The sequence below is a fragment of the Gastrolobium bilobum genome, unplaced genomic scaffold, assembly GCF_033153095.1.
Source record: "Gastrolobium bilobum isolate Gb01-03AN ecotype WA unplaced genomic scaffold, APGP_CSIRO_Gbil_v1 utg49698, whole genome shotgun sequence".
Taxonomy (NCBI): Eukaryota; Viridiplantae; Streptophyta; class Magnoliopsida; order Fabales; family Fabaceae; genus Gastrolobium; species Gastrolobium bilobum.
Genome location: NW_026895446.1, coordinates 5,970 through 27,324, shown reverse-complemented (window position 1 = coordinate 27,324; position 21,355 = coordinate 5,970). Strand labels below are relative to the sequence as shown.

Genomic DNA, 21,355 nt, shown 5'->3' with positions numbered 1-21,355 from the left:
TTAATGGAAAGAAAATAACAATTTACGCCGAAGTAATCTACCATGCGGAGAATGTATGGAGGGAATATATTGATGAGAAAATAATACAATTCAGTACCGAAACAAAATTTGAAACCCATAATGAATTCTCTCTACCTACAAGCGCTTAATAATACAACAAACTCTTTCATAAAATTATAACAAATGAAGAGAACCATTTCACGGCAAATTAACTTCCGTTGGGCTTCTGGCAAGCAATCATGATATACAGTAATGAAACATGAACATGAGCTTTCACTTGAGCAGAGACTGCATGAGATATCTGAAAAAAATGCCATTTAGTTTCTTAATTACAAGTTGATACTGAAAAGAAGAGTCCCACTCCTACGTATCTTGGTTCATAGCAACAAAATGGACATGACAGGCACAAAAAAATACATAAACTGACCTCATCATGCTTCAAGAGCCATTCCAGTGTCTATACTTGCAGATTCCACGACGATCTTCTGCAAAAGAGTCGCGAATAGACTGCAACATAGCACGTACAGCAGGAACATGAATCAATTCTTCATGCTGCTCCTGCAGAATAAGTTTACCTTAGGATTTTACCCTCATATACATCACTAAGCAACAGACAAACACTAGAACATACCACTTCTGCAAGCCTTTCTTGAAACGACCCAGCATTTGCATCAACAGACATGAATATCTTTCGATAAGCTGCTCTAAGGCTCCTGAGCTGGATTGTTGTTACCCAAGAGAAATTGTTTAGTTTCTCTGAATATAATTGAAGACAAACTAAATTTGAACATTTTGTAGTATAAACCTCTGCATTGCTGAATCCATCTCGAGTAAGGCCCACTAAATTTAGACCACGAAGCTGAGCTCTTTCTCCAGCCACCATCATGTACTTTGGAACATCTTGCGAGACCTTCATTTATGTAAGAACATGATAATATGACATTGTAGTTGCACACCTGAGTAATTATAAATCGTTTGGCATGGTAAAAGTATTTGCTTTAACAAGTCCTTCAATAAGAGCAATTTTATGTCAGCAATACATTTGAAAGATGGGCAAACCCTATATGCCAGATTCCATTTTAAATAAACTCCTGTTGCAATTATCTCAGTGAAAAGTAAAGCTGCATTGATTATTGAATGCCAAAGACAAGAACAAATCCTTACAAAAGTACTATTGCTTACACTAATAGATTTCTCACATATTCCTTACAAGTCACAGCATTTTGTGCACTAGATAACTAGATCCCACTTTTACATGATTGCACAAAAATCTTTTACCTCGTTATAAAACAGATTGATTCAAAACCATGACATTAAAAGAAAAACCTACCACAGAACCACCACCAAGAAAAGAGAAAGAGCCAAGATGGCAGAATTGGTGAACGACAGTTGCACCTGCAGTGTGAACAGAGTCCTACAAATGAATAGTTTTAATTAATATGAAATCCCATGTTTAAAACATAAGAAATTAATGAAAGAAAGTTTATCCTAAAAGGGGTACTGTAGTTTTGAAGACAACTTACTTCCACCTCAACATGCCCAGCTAGAAGAGTATTATTAGCAAAAATATTGTTGTTACCGATCTTGCAATCATGGGCAATATGACAAGATCCCATTATCAAATTGCTATCCCCAATAACCTGATCATGTGAAGATGGTAAAAGTATGAAAAGGTATACATGTTATGTGTCTGTGGAAATTTCATTTTTTTTTCTGAAAAAAAAAAAAATACTGAAGTCAACTTCTTACCGTCCTATCAGTTGACTTTGAAGATCGGTGGATTGAAGCATGTTCCCTAATATCATTATTGTCTCCAATTTCCAGGAAACATTCATCCTCTGGCTACATTGCAAGCATAAATAAGAGTATATTTAATATTTCCAAAATAAGCCAGATAAGAATTAAATGATCTTGCAAAACATAAAATGAGTGCATACATCGAAAGTGATTCATACATAGGTTACTATGGACGCCATCTAGGTAAGAAAACTCTCACAAAATTGCACCCACAGACAATGACTCCATCAATAAATAGTAACCACAACATCAGGAAGATAAAAAAAATATATATATAACAATAAGGACTACTGCTAGAATAAGAAAATGTTTAACAGATATAAATAAAAAACATTCATGCTCTTTATCCTGATACTCTTTTAGTATGATTAGTTCCTTGACATGGTATCAAAGAGCACAATGTAATCCAAGGACTCTGATTTATTCATCCTTCAAATCCAAAAAGCTTTCATGTGAAGGGTCCTGTTAGAGATATAATTTAATACCAGTCCTATGCTTTCTTCAAAGAGCTTAAGCTGTTAAAATTGTTCTTTCCACAACAGAAACCAACTCTAATCTTTATATAAAACTGCTCATTTAAGTTGGAAGAAATTTGTTTTTGTTTTATTTGCTTTGCGAGAATGCGTCTTTGTGAAAGGCAATATTGACAATAAAAACATTGAAACCAATCAATGAAGCATGAGTTGAACTACTATTCAATTAGAATGCAACACAAGGTAGAGAAGAACATAGAAAAAAATTGCAGGGCACTACAGACATGCATTTTAAAACAATTCAAGCCAATCAACACAGGTAAAAGTGCTTACAAGCAAGCAGTAGTTGAGGCTTCATTTGGAGGAAATTAAAAAAAATAAAGTAAGGGAAAGACCTTACATAGCCACCAATATTTCTGTGATACATATTTAAAATTTAGTTAAGTAGACTAATTAATTTGAAGTCATTGTGAGGATTTTGAGAGGATTGACAAGGATAAATGTCAAAAGCCAAACATTTTTTATAGACTTTTCTTGAGCATTTTCAATCAACTTCATTTCCCCCTTGCTCCGATATTTGTTTTTCCTGACTAAATAAAATGTTAATACTATATCAATAATATAACCAATGATGACAACATGATTCTTATTTCATTAATCAGAATCTATGGAACAATTCCGTAGGTTGACAACAGAATTTAGCAATGCCAATACAATGATATTCAAAAAATAAAAACCCCAACCAGTTAATGTGAAGCATACCTTGTATTTCAAGTCTTGACATTTGACACCAATTACAGCATGATATCCTATTATGTTATTGCTTCCAATGTTGGTACATCCAGGATAATCATCACCAACAACAGCACCACTGCCAGAAAAAATTCCCCAAATAAAAATGATCATATAATGGTTCAAAACAAAGAATATTAAGCAGAGCAGAAACTTAGGAGAAAACAGTGATCTTAAGTCTGAACTCACGTCATCAAGATGCAATTATCCCCTAACTCAGTACTTCCAAAAATATGGCTTCCAGGATATAGTTGACAACCATTCCCCAGCTTTGCGGAGGAACTAACAGAACAAAAAGGACCAATTGAAACCCCCTAAGCACAAAAGCAGAAGACTCATCACCACAAAACATTTAGAAAGAATATGATGATGATTGTACAACATCATTAGTTCCAGACGACAATTTGAATTGATATTCAAAGGAATTGCATCTTAGCATTGCACAACACAATAAGAAAACAAAGTGTCATGCACATTAGCAGTACACATTAAGTGTGGAGAACATACACGGAGGTCTAAAATTGAAAAACAGAAGTTATTTGTCTTTTCCTATAAATTGATGAACCATTAAACTTGGGCATAGGACCAGCACCACAAAAATAATGTTCAATGGAACAACCAGCGACACAGTCAGAGAGCCCCAACTCAGAACTACATTCAACAAAAGTGCAAGAACAAATAATGGGTACGACATGGTTCTCCTTTCTCAGTTGGCATCACATAAAAATCCTTTGTTCTCTATACTCAGTTGGCATCTCATAGAAACTGATTGAGTTACCCAATTCCAAAAGACTACCATTTCAACAGCCCAATAACAATTCAGTACAAAAGGAACAAACTTTGGTTCAACAAAGAGAAGAACAAGAAGATATTGCCACCTTGGTTTAAAAAAACAGAGGAAGAGTCGCGAAGAAGTACCTCGCCGATGACGGCATTGGGATGAACAATGGCACTGGGGTGGATAAGTTTTGTAGTCTTGGAAGCGTGAACCCTCTCCTCCTCCGCAACATCTACAAGGTCAAATACATGGCACAAAGAACTCACAGTATAACCCAAAAATTAAAAAGGAGAAATTTTTAGCATTGATTGATAAAGTAGCGAGTTGTTTGAAAAAAAAATAAACAAAGCAACATACAAGAGTAGTAGCGTGGCTCAAAGAGCAAACTTCGGATCCTGAGTACAGAGGAAAAGGGCATGGGAATCCTAAGTTTGAGGAACCTGTACATGTTTGGTTTGGTTTCAGCAGCTGCAGTCTGCAGATATGTTTGCTTAAACACTTTAACAAATTATTTTACTTAACTTTCATTAGATTATTATTTGTAGCATTTTATTATTGGAAAAGTGTTTGTAATTTTTAAATTACATAATTTGTATTATTTTTTTATAGCCCATAATTTGTATTATTTTACTTTTATAAAGAGTTGAGATATATATCTTTATTTTTTTGTCTAGTGTTTTTCCTTTATGATTTATTTTTTTCTTTCACTCAGAATGGTAAGACACATATTTTTTTCTTTTGTTATTATTATTAATTCTTTTGTATCCACTAAATTATTTTTTAGAATTTACGATACAGGTTGAAAAAAAAAAAAAAATTTTAGTACACTATATCTATATTTTGTCTTTGTACATATACCAAATCTTATCTTTTCTTATAAAATATTTCATGCTACAAGGCACCCCTGTTGAAATGAAAAATTAGTTTTGTACCAAAAAAACAATTGAAAAATTAGTTCACAAGATTTCGCTTAATTTGGATTCTTTCTTTTTTTTAATTGATCTTAAAGTTTTACTTATCTGTATCTCACGAACTTATACTTTAATAATTAAATATTGTAAGAATTAATTATTTATAAAAATAAGGACTAAGCATCGACACTTCAAAAATTCTGACGTGTCGTATCCGACACTCTCCGACATTCTAACACGCGTTATAAAAATTAAAAAAAAGTTCAAAGATTGCGTTGCGTTGAGTTTTTAATTCCAACCATTAAATTCGTTGGATTACGATTACCATTTTATTGAGTTTGATATAAATATTTGTGATATCTTATGTTTCTTTGTAAAATTGATGAATATTATAAGTTTATTTTTATTTTTTTGTTAAATTATTGAATATTAAATATAATATACACTATATAAATTAAAAATATTATTTAATATCAAAATGTGTCCTAACGTGTTGAAATATAGCATTTTTTAAAATTAACATATCAGAGTGTCGTGTCGTATCGTGTCTCGTGTCGGTATCGGTGCTACATAGACTAGTAATAGTATCATATAAGTATAAATTGTAAGGACTAAAACCCTAATAACTTGAAAATACAATACTTTACAGTTGAGACTGAAATTTAGATTAAAAAAACATCTTCCTTATGTGCATTACAGTATTCCCCAAAACATTTTCTGTTTTTTTTTAATCTAGAAAATATAAATGATCAAAACATAGTATTTAATAACATCTCTTAGGTTTTTGATTTAGCCGTAAAGCTTGAACCATGGAACTTGCTTGGCATATGTAGAGTCTGAAGTTGATTTTATTCATATTAAGGCTTAGGTAGGACATGCGTCCTCACTGTATTTCAACAAATTTTATTTATTATATATAATTATATAAATAATTATAATTGAACACTAGTTAAAATTATAAGTTGGTCCTAGCTAAAATTGTAACAACCATAACAGACAAAAATTTGGAGCTGCTTTGCATGTTTGACCATATAACAGATTGCTTTCTTCTTAATTTCTTATTCTTCTTCTTTTATCTTTTTCCAACTAGGGTTTTCTTCTCTCTTTTTTCTTATTCGCACTCACCACCCGAAACCCAGCCATTCTGCGACAAAGTACGATGTTTTGTTCCTTTCTCAAGATTTTAGGAATACATGTTCTTGGAATATGCATTGGTAAATTATATTGTCCACTCGGAGAAAAAATTGATTTATATTTTTTAACCTTGTAAAAGAAAAATTCTATATCTTTGCTGACCATAATTGTTTATTGAGTGTTTTTTTTTTTTTGTAAATAAAGAGGGGCTAAGCCCCAGAAACAGAAAGAAATTACAAATCAGAAACTAACAAGCTAGACATATTTCTAGCATCAGCAACTATAAGTTCCATCAACTGAGGAGGAGGATCTTTAAAAATCTTGAAATGAAGATTATTAGTGTCCTGCTTTAGCTAACCAATGAGCACATTTGTTGTTTTCTCTCTTGGTATGAACAAGATGAATAGTCCAATCTGCTTTTAACCATAATCTCAATCTGCTAGTGACTTGAGAGTCCCTAGGATCTTCATGCTGCTCCAATAACATCTGGATGGCTTGGCTAGAATCACATTCTAGCTCTATTCTTTTTAATCCTGTACCCCAAAGCAGTTCCAAACCTTTCAGTAATCCCCATAATTCTGCATCAAGAGGATTGCAGGAACCTAAATTACAATAGAAGCTTCCCAAAAAGGATCCATTGTGATCTCTTAATATACCACCACAACTAGCTTTTTTCATGCCACTAGAAGAAGCTCCATCACAATTCAACTTAACCCACCCTTGTTTATTGAGTGTTTTTAACATGAGTGAAATTCATGCCCTTTTTTTATTTACAACTTTTTTTTGTGTTGTTGTATTTATTGATTTTATTTCTTTTGAAAAATAGAGTGCTGTTTTATATTTACCTTTTTTAAAAAATAATTATTTTAATGTAGAACTACAGTTGCTATTGGTAATGGAATTGAATTGTTTCTTGGTGTTATTTGTATTTGATTTTACAATAGGAATGAAAATTTTGACGATTAATCAGTGAAAATTGTTAAAGAGAAAAATCAATGAAGATATGTGTATATATATATATATATATATGGAGTATGAAAATTTCTTGTACATATTTATTAACAATTTCTTTGTTTTTTTTTTTGTATTTTTAAAATATTTAAACACTGATTAAATAATTTATGTGGATCAAATGTCATTTAAATGATTTTAGACATTTGTCGCTGATTGTTCCATGTTTCTTTTTAATTGTGAAGTTTGTTGTCCCTCTACGTTGATGTTCTTCACAAGTCACGATTAGGGATATAAATAGGCCAAGTTAGGTCAGGCTTTGGCTTTAACAGCCTAAGCCTATGTAAAATATTTAGAGTCTATATTGGCCTATTAGCCTATTAAAGACTTGATTTATAGGCTATGAAGCACCGACACTTCAAAAATCCTGACACTTCCCAACACTCCAATACTCGTTGCAAAGACTCAAAAAAGATTCAATACTCGTTGCAAAGACTCAAAAAAGATTCAATACTCGTTGAAAAGACTTAAAAAAAGGTTCAAAGGTTACGTTGCGTTGCATTTTGAGTTATAACTATTAGATTCGTTAGACTACGATTACGATTTTATTAAGTATAATATAAACATTTGGGATATCTTATTTTTTTTGCAAAATTGATGGGTATTATAAGTTTAACTTTATTTTTTTGTTAAATTTTTGAATACTAAATATAATATAAACTACATAAATTAAAAATATTATATAATATCAAAATGTGTCCTAACGTGTCGAAATTTAACATCTTTTAGAATTAACGTGTCGGAGTGTCGTGTCGTGTCGTATCTCATGTCCCATGTCGATATCGGTGCAACATAGTTTATAGATCTGCCCTGACCTATTACAAAAACCCTAATACGAATTGTAAGACCTACCAAGTTGCAAACTAAAGCTAATAGGCCCAAACCAAATTAAAATATAAAAGATAAAAAAAAATATTCACAAAGATCACATGAAATAAATTTTCATTAACATCACATGAAATAAATTTCATAAAAATCATATGAAAATGTTCATAAAAATCACATGAAAATTTCATATATGTATATGTACATATAATTTGCACTTTCTTTATTAATTTATTTTTATATTATATTTTAAATTTTGAATAAATATTTATTATTTGTTAAAATAACATCGATCCTATTACTTTAAAGTTTTTAAGTAAATTTTTTTTCTAATAGATTTGTATAATTATAAAAATATTTTGATAATTTAATATGTCAATTTTTTTGGCCCGGCTAAATTGATGAACCATTAAACTTGGGCATAGGACCAACACCACAAAAATAATGTTCAATGGAACAACCAGTGACACAGTCAATAACATAATAAAAACTGATTGAGAAACCCAATTCCAAAAGACTACCACTTCAACAACCCAATAACAATTCGAGAAAAGACCTTGTATTATTTCACTATAATAAAGAAGTAACATCCACGTCTTTAAAATTTTGTATTCCTATTTTCTTTCATGATTTATCTATTTCTCTCGTAATTTTAGTTCAACAAGCAAACTTTGGTTCAATAAGCAGAAGAACAAGAAGATATTGCCACCTTGGCCTAAAAAACAGAGAAAGAGTAATTGCCACCTTGGTTTGAAAAACAGAGAAAGAGTAATGAAGAAGTACCTCACCGATGAGGGCATTGGGATGAACAATGGCACTGGGGTGGATAAACCCTTGTTTTGTAGTCTTGGAGGCGTGAACCCTCTCCTCCTCCGCAACATCTACAAGGTCAAATACATGGCACAAAGAACTCACAGTCAAACCATAACACAAAAATTAAAAAGGATAAATTTTTAGCATTGATGATTGATTCAAGTAGCGAGTTATTTGAGAAAAATAAATAAACAAAGGAACATACAAGAGTAGGAGCGTGTCTCAAAGAGAAAACTTCGAATTCTGAGTGTGGAGGAAAAGGGCATGCGAGTCCTGAGTTTGAGGAAAGTCGCCATGTTTGGTTTGGTTTCAGCAGCTCTGCAGATATGTTTGCTTAAACACTTGTAACAAATTATTTTATTTAACTTTCTTTAGATTATTATTTGTGGCATTTTATTATTGGAAAAGTGTTTGTAAGAATCTAACTGGGGTTGGCGGCGGGAGGAACCAGATCGAAAAAAAGAATTTATTACTTTACTTTTATAAATAAGTGGGATACATATATTTTTTTTTTTAGTATCTCTCTTTTATAATTTATCTCTTTTTTTATTTAAAATGATACAGTTTTATATCCTTTAAAATAACACATATTTTTTTCTTTTGTTATTGTTACTAATTCTTATGTATCCACTTAATTGTTTTTTAGAATTTACGATACAGGTTGAAAAAAAAAGTACTTTTTTTTAGTACACTATATCTATATTTTGTCTTTGTACGTATACCAATTCTTATCTTTTCTTATAAAATATTTCATGCTACAAGGCACCCCTGTTGAAATGAAAAATTAGTTTTGTACCAAAAAACAATTGAGAAAATTAGTTCCCAAGATTTCGCTTTATTTGGATTCGGATTCTTATATTTTTTTTTTTATATTGATCTTAAAGTTTTACTTATTTGTATCTCACGAACTTATACTTTAATAATTAAATATTGTAAGAATTAATTATTCATAAAAATAAGGACTAGTATCGTATCAAGTATAAATTGTAAGGACTAAAACCCTAATAACTTGAAAATACAATACTTTACAGTTGAGACTGAAATTTAGATTAAAAAACATCTTCCTTATGTGCATTAAGTATTCCCCAAAACATTTTCTTTTCTTTTTTTAATCTAGAAAATATAAATGATCAAAACATAGTATTTAATAACATCTCTTAGGTGGTGTTTGGTTGGGAGCTTTTCAGCGGATATCTATGTTTCTCAAGTATGACTTTTAGAAACACCATGTTTGTTTCAACGTTTTTTACCAAAAACCCATCTATCCAATTTGTCTGGATTTATGAGAAACATAGATATCCGCACTGTTTAGAAACCCAATTTGAAGGTGGGATTTTTCGAAAAACCAGTTATCTGACTTTTAATCCACTGTTGATTTCATAAAGTTACCTAATTTTCCCAGTAAAGTTTTTCCCCACCAAACAACTTTTTTTTACATTTTTCTACCTATCCCACTTTATCTATCTTTCCAATCATTTTTCTATCTATCTCATTTTCCTACTATTCCAAAAAAAATTCCTAAACCAAACGCCTCGTTTTTGATTTAGCCGTAAAGCTTTGAACCATGGAACTTGCTTGGCATATGTAGAGTCTGAAGTTGATTTTGATTCATATTAAGCCACTGGCGCAGCCACATTATAATTAGATAGGATCTGGTTCTGATTATATTTCAATAAATTTTATTTATTATATATAATAAGAGGAAGGATATTCTTACTACCAAAATTTTCTACTACTAACTTACTACCTATCTAATCACCATTGAATCAAAGAGAGAGAATGCTAAACAAATTTTGAAAAAAGAGAAAATGTTGATCTAATGGTGATTATATAGGTAGTGAGTTGGTAGTAGAAGATTTTGTTAGTAAGAATATCTTTTCTCATATAATAATATAAGTAATTATAAATGGGCATTAGTTAAAGGGGTTTGATTTTCTTATCTTAAATGAGAATTCAATTCTCATGTTGTAGAGATAAAAAGCATGTGGGGCCCATGTGTTAAAAAAATTATATGTAGGACCCATGTCAGCACGGAAATCGAAGGGTGTGTAGGAAAATTTGAATTCTCATGTTAAATGAGAATTATAAAACCCTTAGTTAAAATTATAAATTGGCCCTAACTAAAATTGTAACAATCGTAACAGACGAAGATTTTGGAGCTTCTTTGCGTGTATGACCATATAATAGATTTCTTTCTTCTTAATTTCTTCTTCTTCTTCTTTCATCTTTTTTCAATTAGGATTTTTTTCTAATTTTTTTTTCTTATTCGCACTCACCATCTGAACCCAGCCATTCTGCAACAAGGTACGATGTTTTGTTCCTTTATCAAGATTTTAGGAACACATGTTCTTGGAATATGCATTGGTAAATTATATTGTCCGCTCGGGAAAAAAATTAATTTATATTTTTTAATCTTGTAAAAGAGAAATTCTTTATTTTTGCTGACCATAATTGTTTATTGGGTGTTTTTAATATGAGTGAAATTCATGCCCCTTTTTTTTGTGTGGTTATATTTATTGATTTTATTTCTTTTGAAAATGGAGTGCTTTTTACATTTATCTTTTTTTAAAAAAATTATTTTAATGTAGAGCTACAATTGCTATTGGTAATGGAATTGAATTGTTTCCTGATGTTATTTGTATTTTACAACAGGAATGAGAATTTTGGCGATTAATCAGTGGAAACTGTTAAAGAGAAAAATAATGAAGATATATGTATATATATGGAGTATGAAAATTTCTTGTACATATTCATTAACAATTTCTTTGTTTTTTTTGTATTTTTAAAATTTTTAAAATATCTAAACACTGATTAAATAATTTATGTGGATCCAATGTCATTTAAATGATTTTAGACATTTGTCGCTGATTGTTCCATGTTTCTTTTTAATTGTGAAGTTTGTTGTCCCTCTACATTGATATTCTTCACAGGTCACGACTAGGGGTATAAATGGGCCAAGTTAGGCCAGGCTTTGGCTTTGAGAGCCTAAGCCTATGTAAAATATTTAGAGCCTATATTGACCTATTAGCTTATTAAAGACTTTATTTATAGGCTATGAAGCATCGACACTTCAAAAACCCTGACGTGTCATGTCCGACACTCACCAACACTCCGTCACTTCCCAACACTCCAATACTCGTTGCAAAGACTCAAAAAAGTTCAATACTCGTTGCAAAGACTTAAAAAAGATTCAAATGTTACGTTGCGTTGAATTTTGAATTCTAAATATTAGATTCGTTAGATTACGATTACGATTTTATTAAGTATAATATAAACATTTGGGATATCTTATGTTTCTTTGCAAAATTGATGGGTATTATAAGTTTAACTTTATTTTTTTGTTAAATTATTGAATACTAAATATAATATACACTACATAAATTAAAAATATTATATAATATCAAATCGTGTTCTAACGTGTCAAAATTTAACATCTTTTAGAATTAACGTGTCGGAGTGTCGTGTTGTGTCGTATCTCATGTCCCGTGTCGGTATCGGTGCAACATAATTTACAGGTCTTCCCTGACCTATTACAAAAAATCTAATACGAATTGTAAAGCCTACCAAGTTGCAAACTAAAGCTAATAAGCCCAAACCAAATTAAAATATATAAAAAAAAATTATTCACAAAGATCACATGAAATACATTTTCATTAACATATCACATGAAATAAATTCTCATTAACATCACATGAAATAATGTTCATAAAGATCATATGAAAATGTTTATAAAAATCACATGAAAATTTCATATATGTATATGTACATATAATTTGCACTTTCTTTACTAATTTAATTTTATATTATATTTTAAATTTTAAATAATTATTTATTATTTATTAAAATAACATTGATCCTATTACTTTAAAGTTTTTAAGTAAAATTTTTTCTAATAGATTTGTATAATTACAGAAATATTTTGATAATTTAATATGCCAAATTTTTTGACCCCGACTAAATTGATGAACCATTAAACTTGGGCATAGGACCAACACCACAAAAATAATGTTCAATGGAACAACCAGCGACACAGTCAAGGAGCCCTTCTTCTCCTTTCTGAGTTGGCATCACATAAAACTGATTGAGATACCCAATTCCCAAAGACTACCATTTCAACAATCCAATAACAATTCCAGAAAAAGTGTGTCATTTTAAACAACACATCGTATATTATTCACTCTCGTATAAAAAGATAAGACCCATGTCTTTAAAAAAATTTATTCTCATTATCTTTTTAATGATTTATCTTTTTCTCTCACAACTTTGTGTTCTTTGAAATCATACACACTTTTCCCTAACAATTCAGTACAAAAGGAGCCAACTTTGGTTCAACAAGGAGAAGAACAATAAGATATTGCGGCTTAAAAAGCAGAGAAAGAGTAACCAAGAAGTACCTCACGAATGACGGCATTGGGATGAACAATGGCACTGGGTGGATAAACCCTCTCGTCCTCCGCAACATCTACAAGGTCAAATAATGGCACAAAGAACTCAATGTGAAACCATTACCCAAAAATTAAAAAGGAGAAATTTTTAGCATTGATGATTGATACAAGTAGCGAGTCATTTGAAAAAAATAAAATTAAACAAAGGAACATATAAGGGGTAGGAGCGTGGCTCAAAGAGCAAACTTCGGATTCGGAGTGCAAAGGAAAAGGACATGCGAGTCCTAAGTTTTGAGGAACCTCCACATGTTTGGTTTGGTTTCAGCAGCGGCACATATGTTTGCTTAAACACTTCGTTTATGGCTTTTATACTTCTTCTGTGTGGTAATTTTTTGCAACTAACATATAAAATATAAGGATACATATGTGCATCTTAACATTTTTTCTAAAACAAAAAAAAAAATTGATGAATCACTTTTACTTTTCTTTTTCTTTTTTCATGTGTGTTGCAACATAAAGAATTACAACAGAAGTTTGGACCCTTTTGTTATTGTTACTAATTTTTTTGTATCCACTTAATTATTTTTCGAATTTACAGATTGAAAAAAGAATCAAAGGTTTGATGTTTATTATGTTATAAGAGATAAAATTATTTTCTACATATACATAAAAGTATATAAGATCTATTTGGAGCCATGTAAAGAGAAAAAAAGAAAGAAAAAATGGGCCCTAAATAATTTTATGTATGTGTAGGAAATAATTTTATCTCCTATAGATATTAAACCCATATACAAAAAGGTACTAAAAGAGTTACCATAGAGATTAGAGAATGCTAACCACAAAAGGCTAAATCAATATTAATAAAGAATAAGAGAAATATATATATATATATATATATATATATATATATATATATATATATATATATATATATATATATTGATATAAGAAATTAGAAAATCATGATCATTCATTTATTCAAGATCCTCTCAATAATGTTAAATAAGTATTCTTGTGTGATGGAACAAGTTAAGGATATTCTTAACGGAGTTTCTTATGTCATTATTGAGAGATTGGTTATCTTTTTAGGATTAATCCGACATAATTGTTTATATGAAGATTTAATTAAAATACAAGTCCCTCTATTCCCTTCCCCTTAACAACACTGAGTATAAGGTGCGGATCATTTATGAATCCAAGTTCGATATGGATGGATGAATTTTACTTACATGGGCAGGAATTCGAAATCCAAACGAAATTGGAAGTTATTTGTTTCGCGTAATTTCATTAAATTGGCCAAAAGTGGAACCAAATTCGGAATGCTTTTGTGTACATGGAACCAACCAATATAGGTGATTGCAAAATCTAAACAAACACATATCATTTGCAGTATTCAAGTAAAACTTCATGCCATTTTAGAATATTAAGAATAAATCAAACTATTGCTGTATCAAGTCTTCTTCCAAGAAGCTATGAACATCTGTACTTTCCAGATAAAAAATTTTAGAACCAGCAAGAGGACCTCCAAGTTCTCATCAATTCCTGACAAGAAATATTACTGCTATATGACAATCCGCAAGCTTCTGGTTATCCTTTATGTTTTGCACTATTGTTCAGGATTAAACTTTAACCTTCCAGCATCCGGAGCACCTATATGAGAATGAATATAAAGAATGAGGGAAAGATGAAACACTGAAGATGTATAAAAAAGAAGGATGGGGTGACAAATTAAATTAGCTTCCCTACAAAGTACAAACACATTCAGGACCAAAATTCTGCAGACACTTAATGCAACAGAAAATTTTCTACATGGAAGGATCTCCACAAAACAATCAAAAAGTGAGAGTAATGATGGATGGTTAAAATCTTCTCCAACTTACTTTATGTTTGGAATGTGTCCAAAATTGTGTGTGCTGATATCAGTTCTCAATTCAGATATTTACCAACTATTTCACCTTTTTGTGTGGTGATTGCTTGAGATGTCATTCTATTATTTATTAAGTAACAATGAAGTTCTGCATGTCTTTTTTAATACCCTGATTTGGGACCAAGAGACAACCACACAAGTGTATCTATAAAAAAACTTTTCTTTTCTATTCTTGCTTTCTTGCTCTCTCTTTTTTTCTCTTGATCTCTTTATCTACATTTCATACAAACTATCAAAGGCTATTTATAAGCTATAAAACTGACCAACATAACTCCACACATAACACCCTCATTACTTTATAACTGACTCATTAATATTCTAACTGACATAACTGACTCATTAATATTTTAACTGACACAAGAAACTAAAAAACCAAAACTGCTAAAAAACGGACATTTAAAATTTATCCCAACAAAACTCCCCCATAAATTTTGAATTCTTCTTTTTTGAATTTTCCATTTCTTCAATTTTTTTTTTTGTCCGGCGATTCCTTCATTGGTGGAAGATAGACAGTCTTGAATTTTTCTCCGTCGAACTCATCCTCCGATATACTTCCACATCCATTCTTACACGTATGATCATCACACAAGTCATCATACTGATCAGTATCTGTATCACTATAACGTCCCATTAGTTTTACAACACCTATGCCAATTTTAATACTTTCAGATTCAACCACAATAACCCCATCACTCATTGAGGACCGTTGATTCCCATCATCAAGCAAATAACTCAACTCATCCTTTTCTGATTCCGCCCCACGATCTTCTTCTGGTTTACGCTTGAGCCAAAATGATTCCGCCATAAAAGTAACTCTAGGCTCCTCATCGCCGGGTTCCCTATCCACAATCACGTCTTCCATTTTTTCGCTCTCAGTTTCTTCATCGCCGGGTTCTTCTTCTTCGAGTCCAGCTTCCACGCGCCTCATCAATGGAATCTCAGACAACCGTCCTCCAGGGAAATGGTCTCTTTTCGGTGGAGTCGACATCTTCCACTTCCACCATGAATTCAATGCAGTCTCCGACTTCTGACTTCCAACCCGAACCGCGCCTATGTCGGTCTCCGACATCAACCTCATTACGCCGGGGTCGAGCTCTTCTCCAAAACATGAACTCGGTTATTTAGCCGGGATCTCCCCCATCCCGGTTATCAACACAGAACTCGGATTCGCGGTCTCCTCCATGCCGGTCTCCATCAAGCACCTCGGCTTCTCAATCTCCTTTCCGATTTTCGACTCTGTCTCCAGACACTCAGGTTCCACGAAGTCTTCTACCTTGACAATGGACTCGTTGTTCCCGTCCTTCTCCGCTTCGATCTCGGCTCCTTCGTTCTCCTCATCTCCATCGTCTTCTTCTCCGAGTCATCTCTTACGCGCTCCGACACGTCAATCTCCTCCGCGGATGCGTTGCCGTTGGCAACCTCGGATTCCACCATCTCGGTCTCTTCTTCATCCGCATCATTTTCCTCATCTTCATCATGATCATTGAAGATTTCATCTTCTTCATTAATCAGATCAAAACGTCCAGGCAAGTATTTTGTTATGAAGGCCATTAGAAAATCATTCCACATATTATTAAAGTCGCGGCAGTTCCATGTACGGAATCATTTGATTGCGCTTCCTCTGAGTCTTCTCATGGCTACCTGCCATTTGTTCTCCGTCCAGTTCTTTTCTTTCCGAAAATGTTCCTTCAAACAGAGAAGCCAATCTAATGCTTCATCCTTATCTCCATGAAAGAGTGGCACTTCCATCTCGTTCTTTTCCTCCATAGCCCAAGCTCTGATACCAATTTGTTAGAATTGAATATCCACACAGATGCAAGAGACAACCACACAAGTGTATCTATAAAAAAACTTTTCTTTTCTATTCTTGCTCTTTTTCTTTTTTCTCTTGATCTACATTTCATACAAACTATCAAAGGCTATTTATAAGCTATAAAACTGACCAACATAACTCCACACATAACACCCTCATTACTTAACTGACTCATTAATATTCTAACTGACATAACTGACTCATTAATATTTTAACTGACACAAGAAACTAAAAAACCAAAACTGCTAAAAAACGGACATTTAAAATTTATCCCAACATATATGGCATACCAAAGCATTACATATAAACTTACGACTTGATTTTTCAACCTGAGACATTCGTGGCCTTGAATGAGGATCCTGCTGGATGCACAATGAGGAACATTGCAGCATGCGGTGAACCTCTTTATCAATAGCGCAGTTTCTTATGCTTGGATCAACCAGTTCATCAATGGCATGTACCTCAAGCAATGGACGTGCCTATCCAAATATTGGACCATAAGCATACATGAAATAAATTTATACTGAATAGTTTTTGTATGAGAAAAAAGACAGTTGTAATTACTCTATTCTTATAAGAGCTAAATTCAATCTAAGATTAATATTTGAATGGATAGCTTATTCTACCTACTATTTTTTCTGCCTACTTTTATCTACCATTCTAAAACACCATTAAATCAGAATCTTAACTAACATTTATCTTTCTCTCTCTTCTTGAGATTATGATCTAACGGTGTTGGAGAGTGGTAGACAAAAGTAGACAAAAAAAAATGGTAAGTAGAATAACTTATCCCATATTTGAATATGAATTGAATTCAACATTTTCAAATACATGATAAATTGGGTAACATTAAACTCCTGAAAAATGTAAGATTATTACCCACTCATGGAGGCATTGCTGACCTTTGGGCCTGTTTACATCCATAGCTTTCCTTCCAGTAATAAGCTCCAGTAATACTACCCCAAAGGAATACACATCAGCTTTTTCAGTGATTTCCCCACTTAGAGTATATTCTGGAGCCAAATACCTATGCAAGAGGAAAGTTTCCATTATCACTTTCTACAACTAATTAAAAGGAAAAAAAAAAGAGAAGATAAATTTTTTTTCTTTCAACTGTTACTACCCTAATGTTCCTATCACCCTGGATTGTACACCCATTTCTCCATCCGGCTGCCACCTGGCAAGTCCAAAATCTCCAACCTAAAGTCCATTAGATGCAGTTAGTTAAGACATTTTATAAATGAAATATAACTGAAAGCATGATTATGCACATTTGGTTTCTTATTGGGATAAATAATCTTCAAAGAAAAGGCATGGTTAGTGGGGACCAACATAAAGTCTAGTAGGTTAAAAAAAAAAAAAAGCAAAGAAGAATAAATAAAATCAATAATTGCAGTAAAAAGAATACAAAGCCAAGAATGCAAGCATAGGTTTTTGTTTAAGAATAATTGTACGCACTAATGCTTCAAAGTCATGAGTGAGGAGAATATTGTTAGGCCTCATGTCACGGTGCACAATACAACCCACTCTACATTCTTCATGAAGGTATCTCAAACCACGAGCTGTTCCAACTGCAATTTTTTTACGTGCAGACCATTCTAGTACATTCTGCTTTTGTCCTGCAGTTCCAAAATGAGCTTTTAATTTGCATTTTCTTGATTTGTGATTGAAGATAAATACATAAATCAATTGGAAAAAGAAGCAAACTTTGGATAACAGCTCTAACATCATCAACAATTCACGATTTATTTGATTGCTACACATTACAACCAATGCCAACTTTAAAAGTTCTATTAAGATTATGATAATTAACTTGTCAGATAAATGCACCTACTAAGACATTAAGAATGCCAAAAGCATGAAATGAATAAGAACACAATACAGCAATTTGCACTACTGTTTGTGATGTAGTAAAGTATCTATAGGATTCAAATTATTTACCATGAAGATGAGAATATAGGGATCCGTTGCAGATGTATTCATAAACTAGCAGTCTTCTTCCATTCTCCACACAAAACCCAATGAGCATCACAACATTACGATGTTGTGCACAGCTTAACACCTCAACTTCAGAGCAAAAATCTTTATCACCTTGAGTACTAGCTACTTTATACTGCTTGACAGCAATGACCTGCCCATTACGTAGGACACCACGGTGTACAGAACCAAACCCACCTTCAGCCAAAAAATTTGCTTGTGAAAATCCACATGTGGCATGTTGCAGTTCAGCAAATGTAAACCATCTTGGAGGATTACCAAATACAGGTGAACTATGCTGACAAATAGAGCACAATGGGGGAGTTCCATGAGGGGCACTTCTGGCTTGTGAAATTGCTTCTCTAACACTTCTACTTAAGTTCACATCAAGTTTACACCTAAGTACTCCTAAATTAGGATCTTGATCCAACTTTGAGAATTTCTGATGCAATGCTTTGTTTATAGAAACCAAAGCCTCATCACTGGATCTTAGCATAATGTCCTCTTTTGAAATGTCACCATCAATGCAAATTGCATTTGAAATCCATGGCTGGAAATATGAACTTCTGGATGATAAACTCAAATCTTCACTCTCTGAATCATTTAATGTTGATGATGTTCCAACGTTAGTTGAAGTCAGGTTTGACCCGAGTTTTGAACTACTGGCAGAAGTAACAATAGGACCTCTAATCATATCTGGATGTTCAGACTTGTCTTTGAAGTTTCTTGGAAAAGCATTCAGCTTCGATGACAATGGACAACCCCCTTTAAGTTCCATATTTGGTGAACTGGTCAAATTCAATCGTAGAACATTTGGCCCAGATCGCTTCATGATTACAACATTGCAACTTAGCTCCTCCATGCAGTATTTCTTCTCATTTTTCAATTTTCTGCGATTGTGGAACAATGAATAAATGCTTTTCAGTCCATAAGAAATTTGAGAAAATTTTCAACATGAACAAGCATTCACTGATGGCATTGCATATCCACAAAGACATAAAATAAAAATGAATAGGAAGTGTTCACCAATGGCATTGGATTCACAAAGAACTGTTTCTATTAACATTGCATGTTAAAACACAAATACTGTTCATAATATTCCTTACTTGTCTAATATAACCCAGCTTGATTGAACTCTCTTGGCTTCAGCAGCCACTGCTCCACATACGGAACTAGAAAGAATCTTTACTCTGATCTTTATCTGTTTAAATATTTGGCAACTCAGAAAAGCTGAACGATAGACATAAAGCAAAAAGGACAACTTATTTGAAAGTTATTGAAAATATACGTTCTAACCTTCTCTGGATCATAAAAATCATGAAGTTGAAGAACCATTTGAGAACATGAATTAACACTAACTTCTCTCTGATCTGAAACAGTTCCTAAACGAGATATCCAGTGACTAGTGATACAATCAGCAGCCAGTTTCGGAAGTCCCCATATCTTCGTGTCTGAACATATTACAATCAAACACAACTAATACTAACAAAATAAATAGAATAATTTTTAGAATAATTTCTTGTTCTTTCGTATCTCAAGGAGTTAAGGTCACACATTTATGGTTCAAAATTCAACTATTATTCGATATACTCTTACCTACATATTGCTTTATTTTCAGTTTGCATCTTCTTATTCAATGTTGTGTATGTGTATGTATACAGGCATAATGGTTGTTAATAATTTACATACTATCTAGTAGTCCCATGAACCATTGACTACTATGAAGTGAATAACTAGACAAAAAGCATGGCATTCTTAACCTTTCCAATCATTTTCTAATTTATGATGAACCACTGAACTGTAGACAGTAGATACTTCATCCTAAATGCAAAATTCTTGGACTATCTTAGCAAATATTCATGATGTGCATGGTTTTAAATATGCAAGATATCAAGCATTTACCATTGTTGAGATATATAAAACTATTAATGTAGCCTCACCCAATAACTTAAGCTTTTGGGTTGAATTGGTTCTTTACAACCATGAAGTCTACACGAGGAGTAACTAAGACACTGCTTCTATGACAAAATAGCACGTGATTAACCAAAAATAAAGAAAGAAAGTGAAGAAAAAAATCAATCAAAATCAAGAGTAAAGGATAAGAAATGAAGGGCAGCATGAGCAATTTGAGTAAAATGAAAGAAAATCATGAGTGACATACTTGAGCAGATAGCCGGAATAACGACCAACATCTTAATGCAGTCCCCTGGTTGAGCAACATGATTCAAAGCCCACACCAAAGCAGTCCTTGAAATCTCTTTTGAAGCTTTAACTGCAACCACCACCACTTTGCCAGTGATGTCAGAAGAACCCTTTCGGCTACTCATCTCAAATTCTCAACTTGCCAAAAGTAAGTGGAAAGAAAAACAGATTAACCACTGAATTTTGTGCTCTTCTTAGGAGCCCACAAAAGATTTTAGTATTTTTCAGCAACCAAAGGTTAATAAGAGAGCAACAAAGTAACGGTCTGTGTTTGATGTGTGACTCAAACTGAGGGAAATAATTTTTTTAAAAAAAATAGTAGCTAGTATTTTAAGCAAGCTACATAGATTTTACTTAGAAACACTCTGAAATAGTCTCGATATTGTTGGAAGTATTCAAGTATGAGTTGTAAAGAAGTACCACATTGGCTAGACCTAGACCAAGTGATGACCATATAAATACAAAAGACCCATAAACTTACAGCCTTAAGGTTTTGGGTTAAAATGTGGGGTCGGCC

General features: G+C 32.5%; 2 protein-coding genes across 4 annotated transcripts; both read right to left on the bottom strand.

The window, feature by feature from the left end:
• Positions 1-64: 64 nt before the first annotated feature.
• Positions 65-4,295, bottom strand: LOC133311840 (probable acyl-[acyl-carrier-protein]--UDP-N-acetylglucosamine O-acyltransferase, mitochondrial). 3 transcript variants are annotated; one of them, XM_061512952.1, is made up of 11 exons: positions 4,198-4,295; positions 3,981-4,072; positions 3,252-3,376; positions 3,033-3,141; positions 1,750-1,842; positions 1,524-1,640; positions 1,331-1,414; positions 806-910; positions 632-718; positions 428-558; positions 65-301 (listed from the first exon to the last, which is right to left on the bottom strand). In XM_061512952.1, exons 1-10 carry the CDS (start codon positions 4,286-4,288, stop codon positions 439-441), a joined length of 1,023 nt encoding a protein of 340 aa, XP_061368936.1. In that variant the 5' UTR covers positions 4,289-4,295; the 3' UTR covers positions 65-301; positions 428-438. The 3 variants fall into 3 exon arrangements, with proteins under 3 accessions (XP_061368936.1, XP_061368946.1, XP_061368955.1); XM_061512962.1 differs by having other exon boundaries at positions 428-552; XM_061512971.1 differs by lacking the exon at positions 3,252-3,376.
• Positions 4,296-14,545: 10,250 nt separating this feature from the next.
• On the bottom strand, positions 14,546-20,963 carry LOC133311749 (inactive protein kinase SELMODRAFT_444075-like). The gene is made up of 9 exons (XM_061512843.1): positions 20,798-20,963; positions 19,933-20,087; positions 19,743-19,837; positions 18,601-19,526; positions 18,118-18,278; positions 17,783-17,859; positions 17,539-17,686; positions 16,989-17,138; positions 14,546-14,569 (listed from the first exon to the last, which is right to left on the bottom strand). The coding sequence occupies exons 1-9, from the start codon at positions 20,961-20,963 to the stop codon at positions 14,546-14,548; spliced, it is 1,902 nt and encodes a 633-aa protein (XP_061368827.1).
• Between the last annotated feature and the right edge of the window lie 392 nt (positions 20,964-21,355).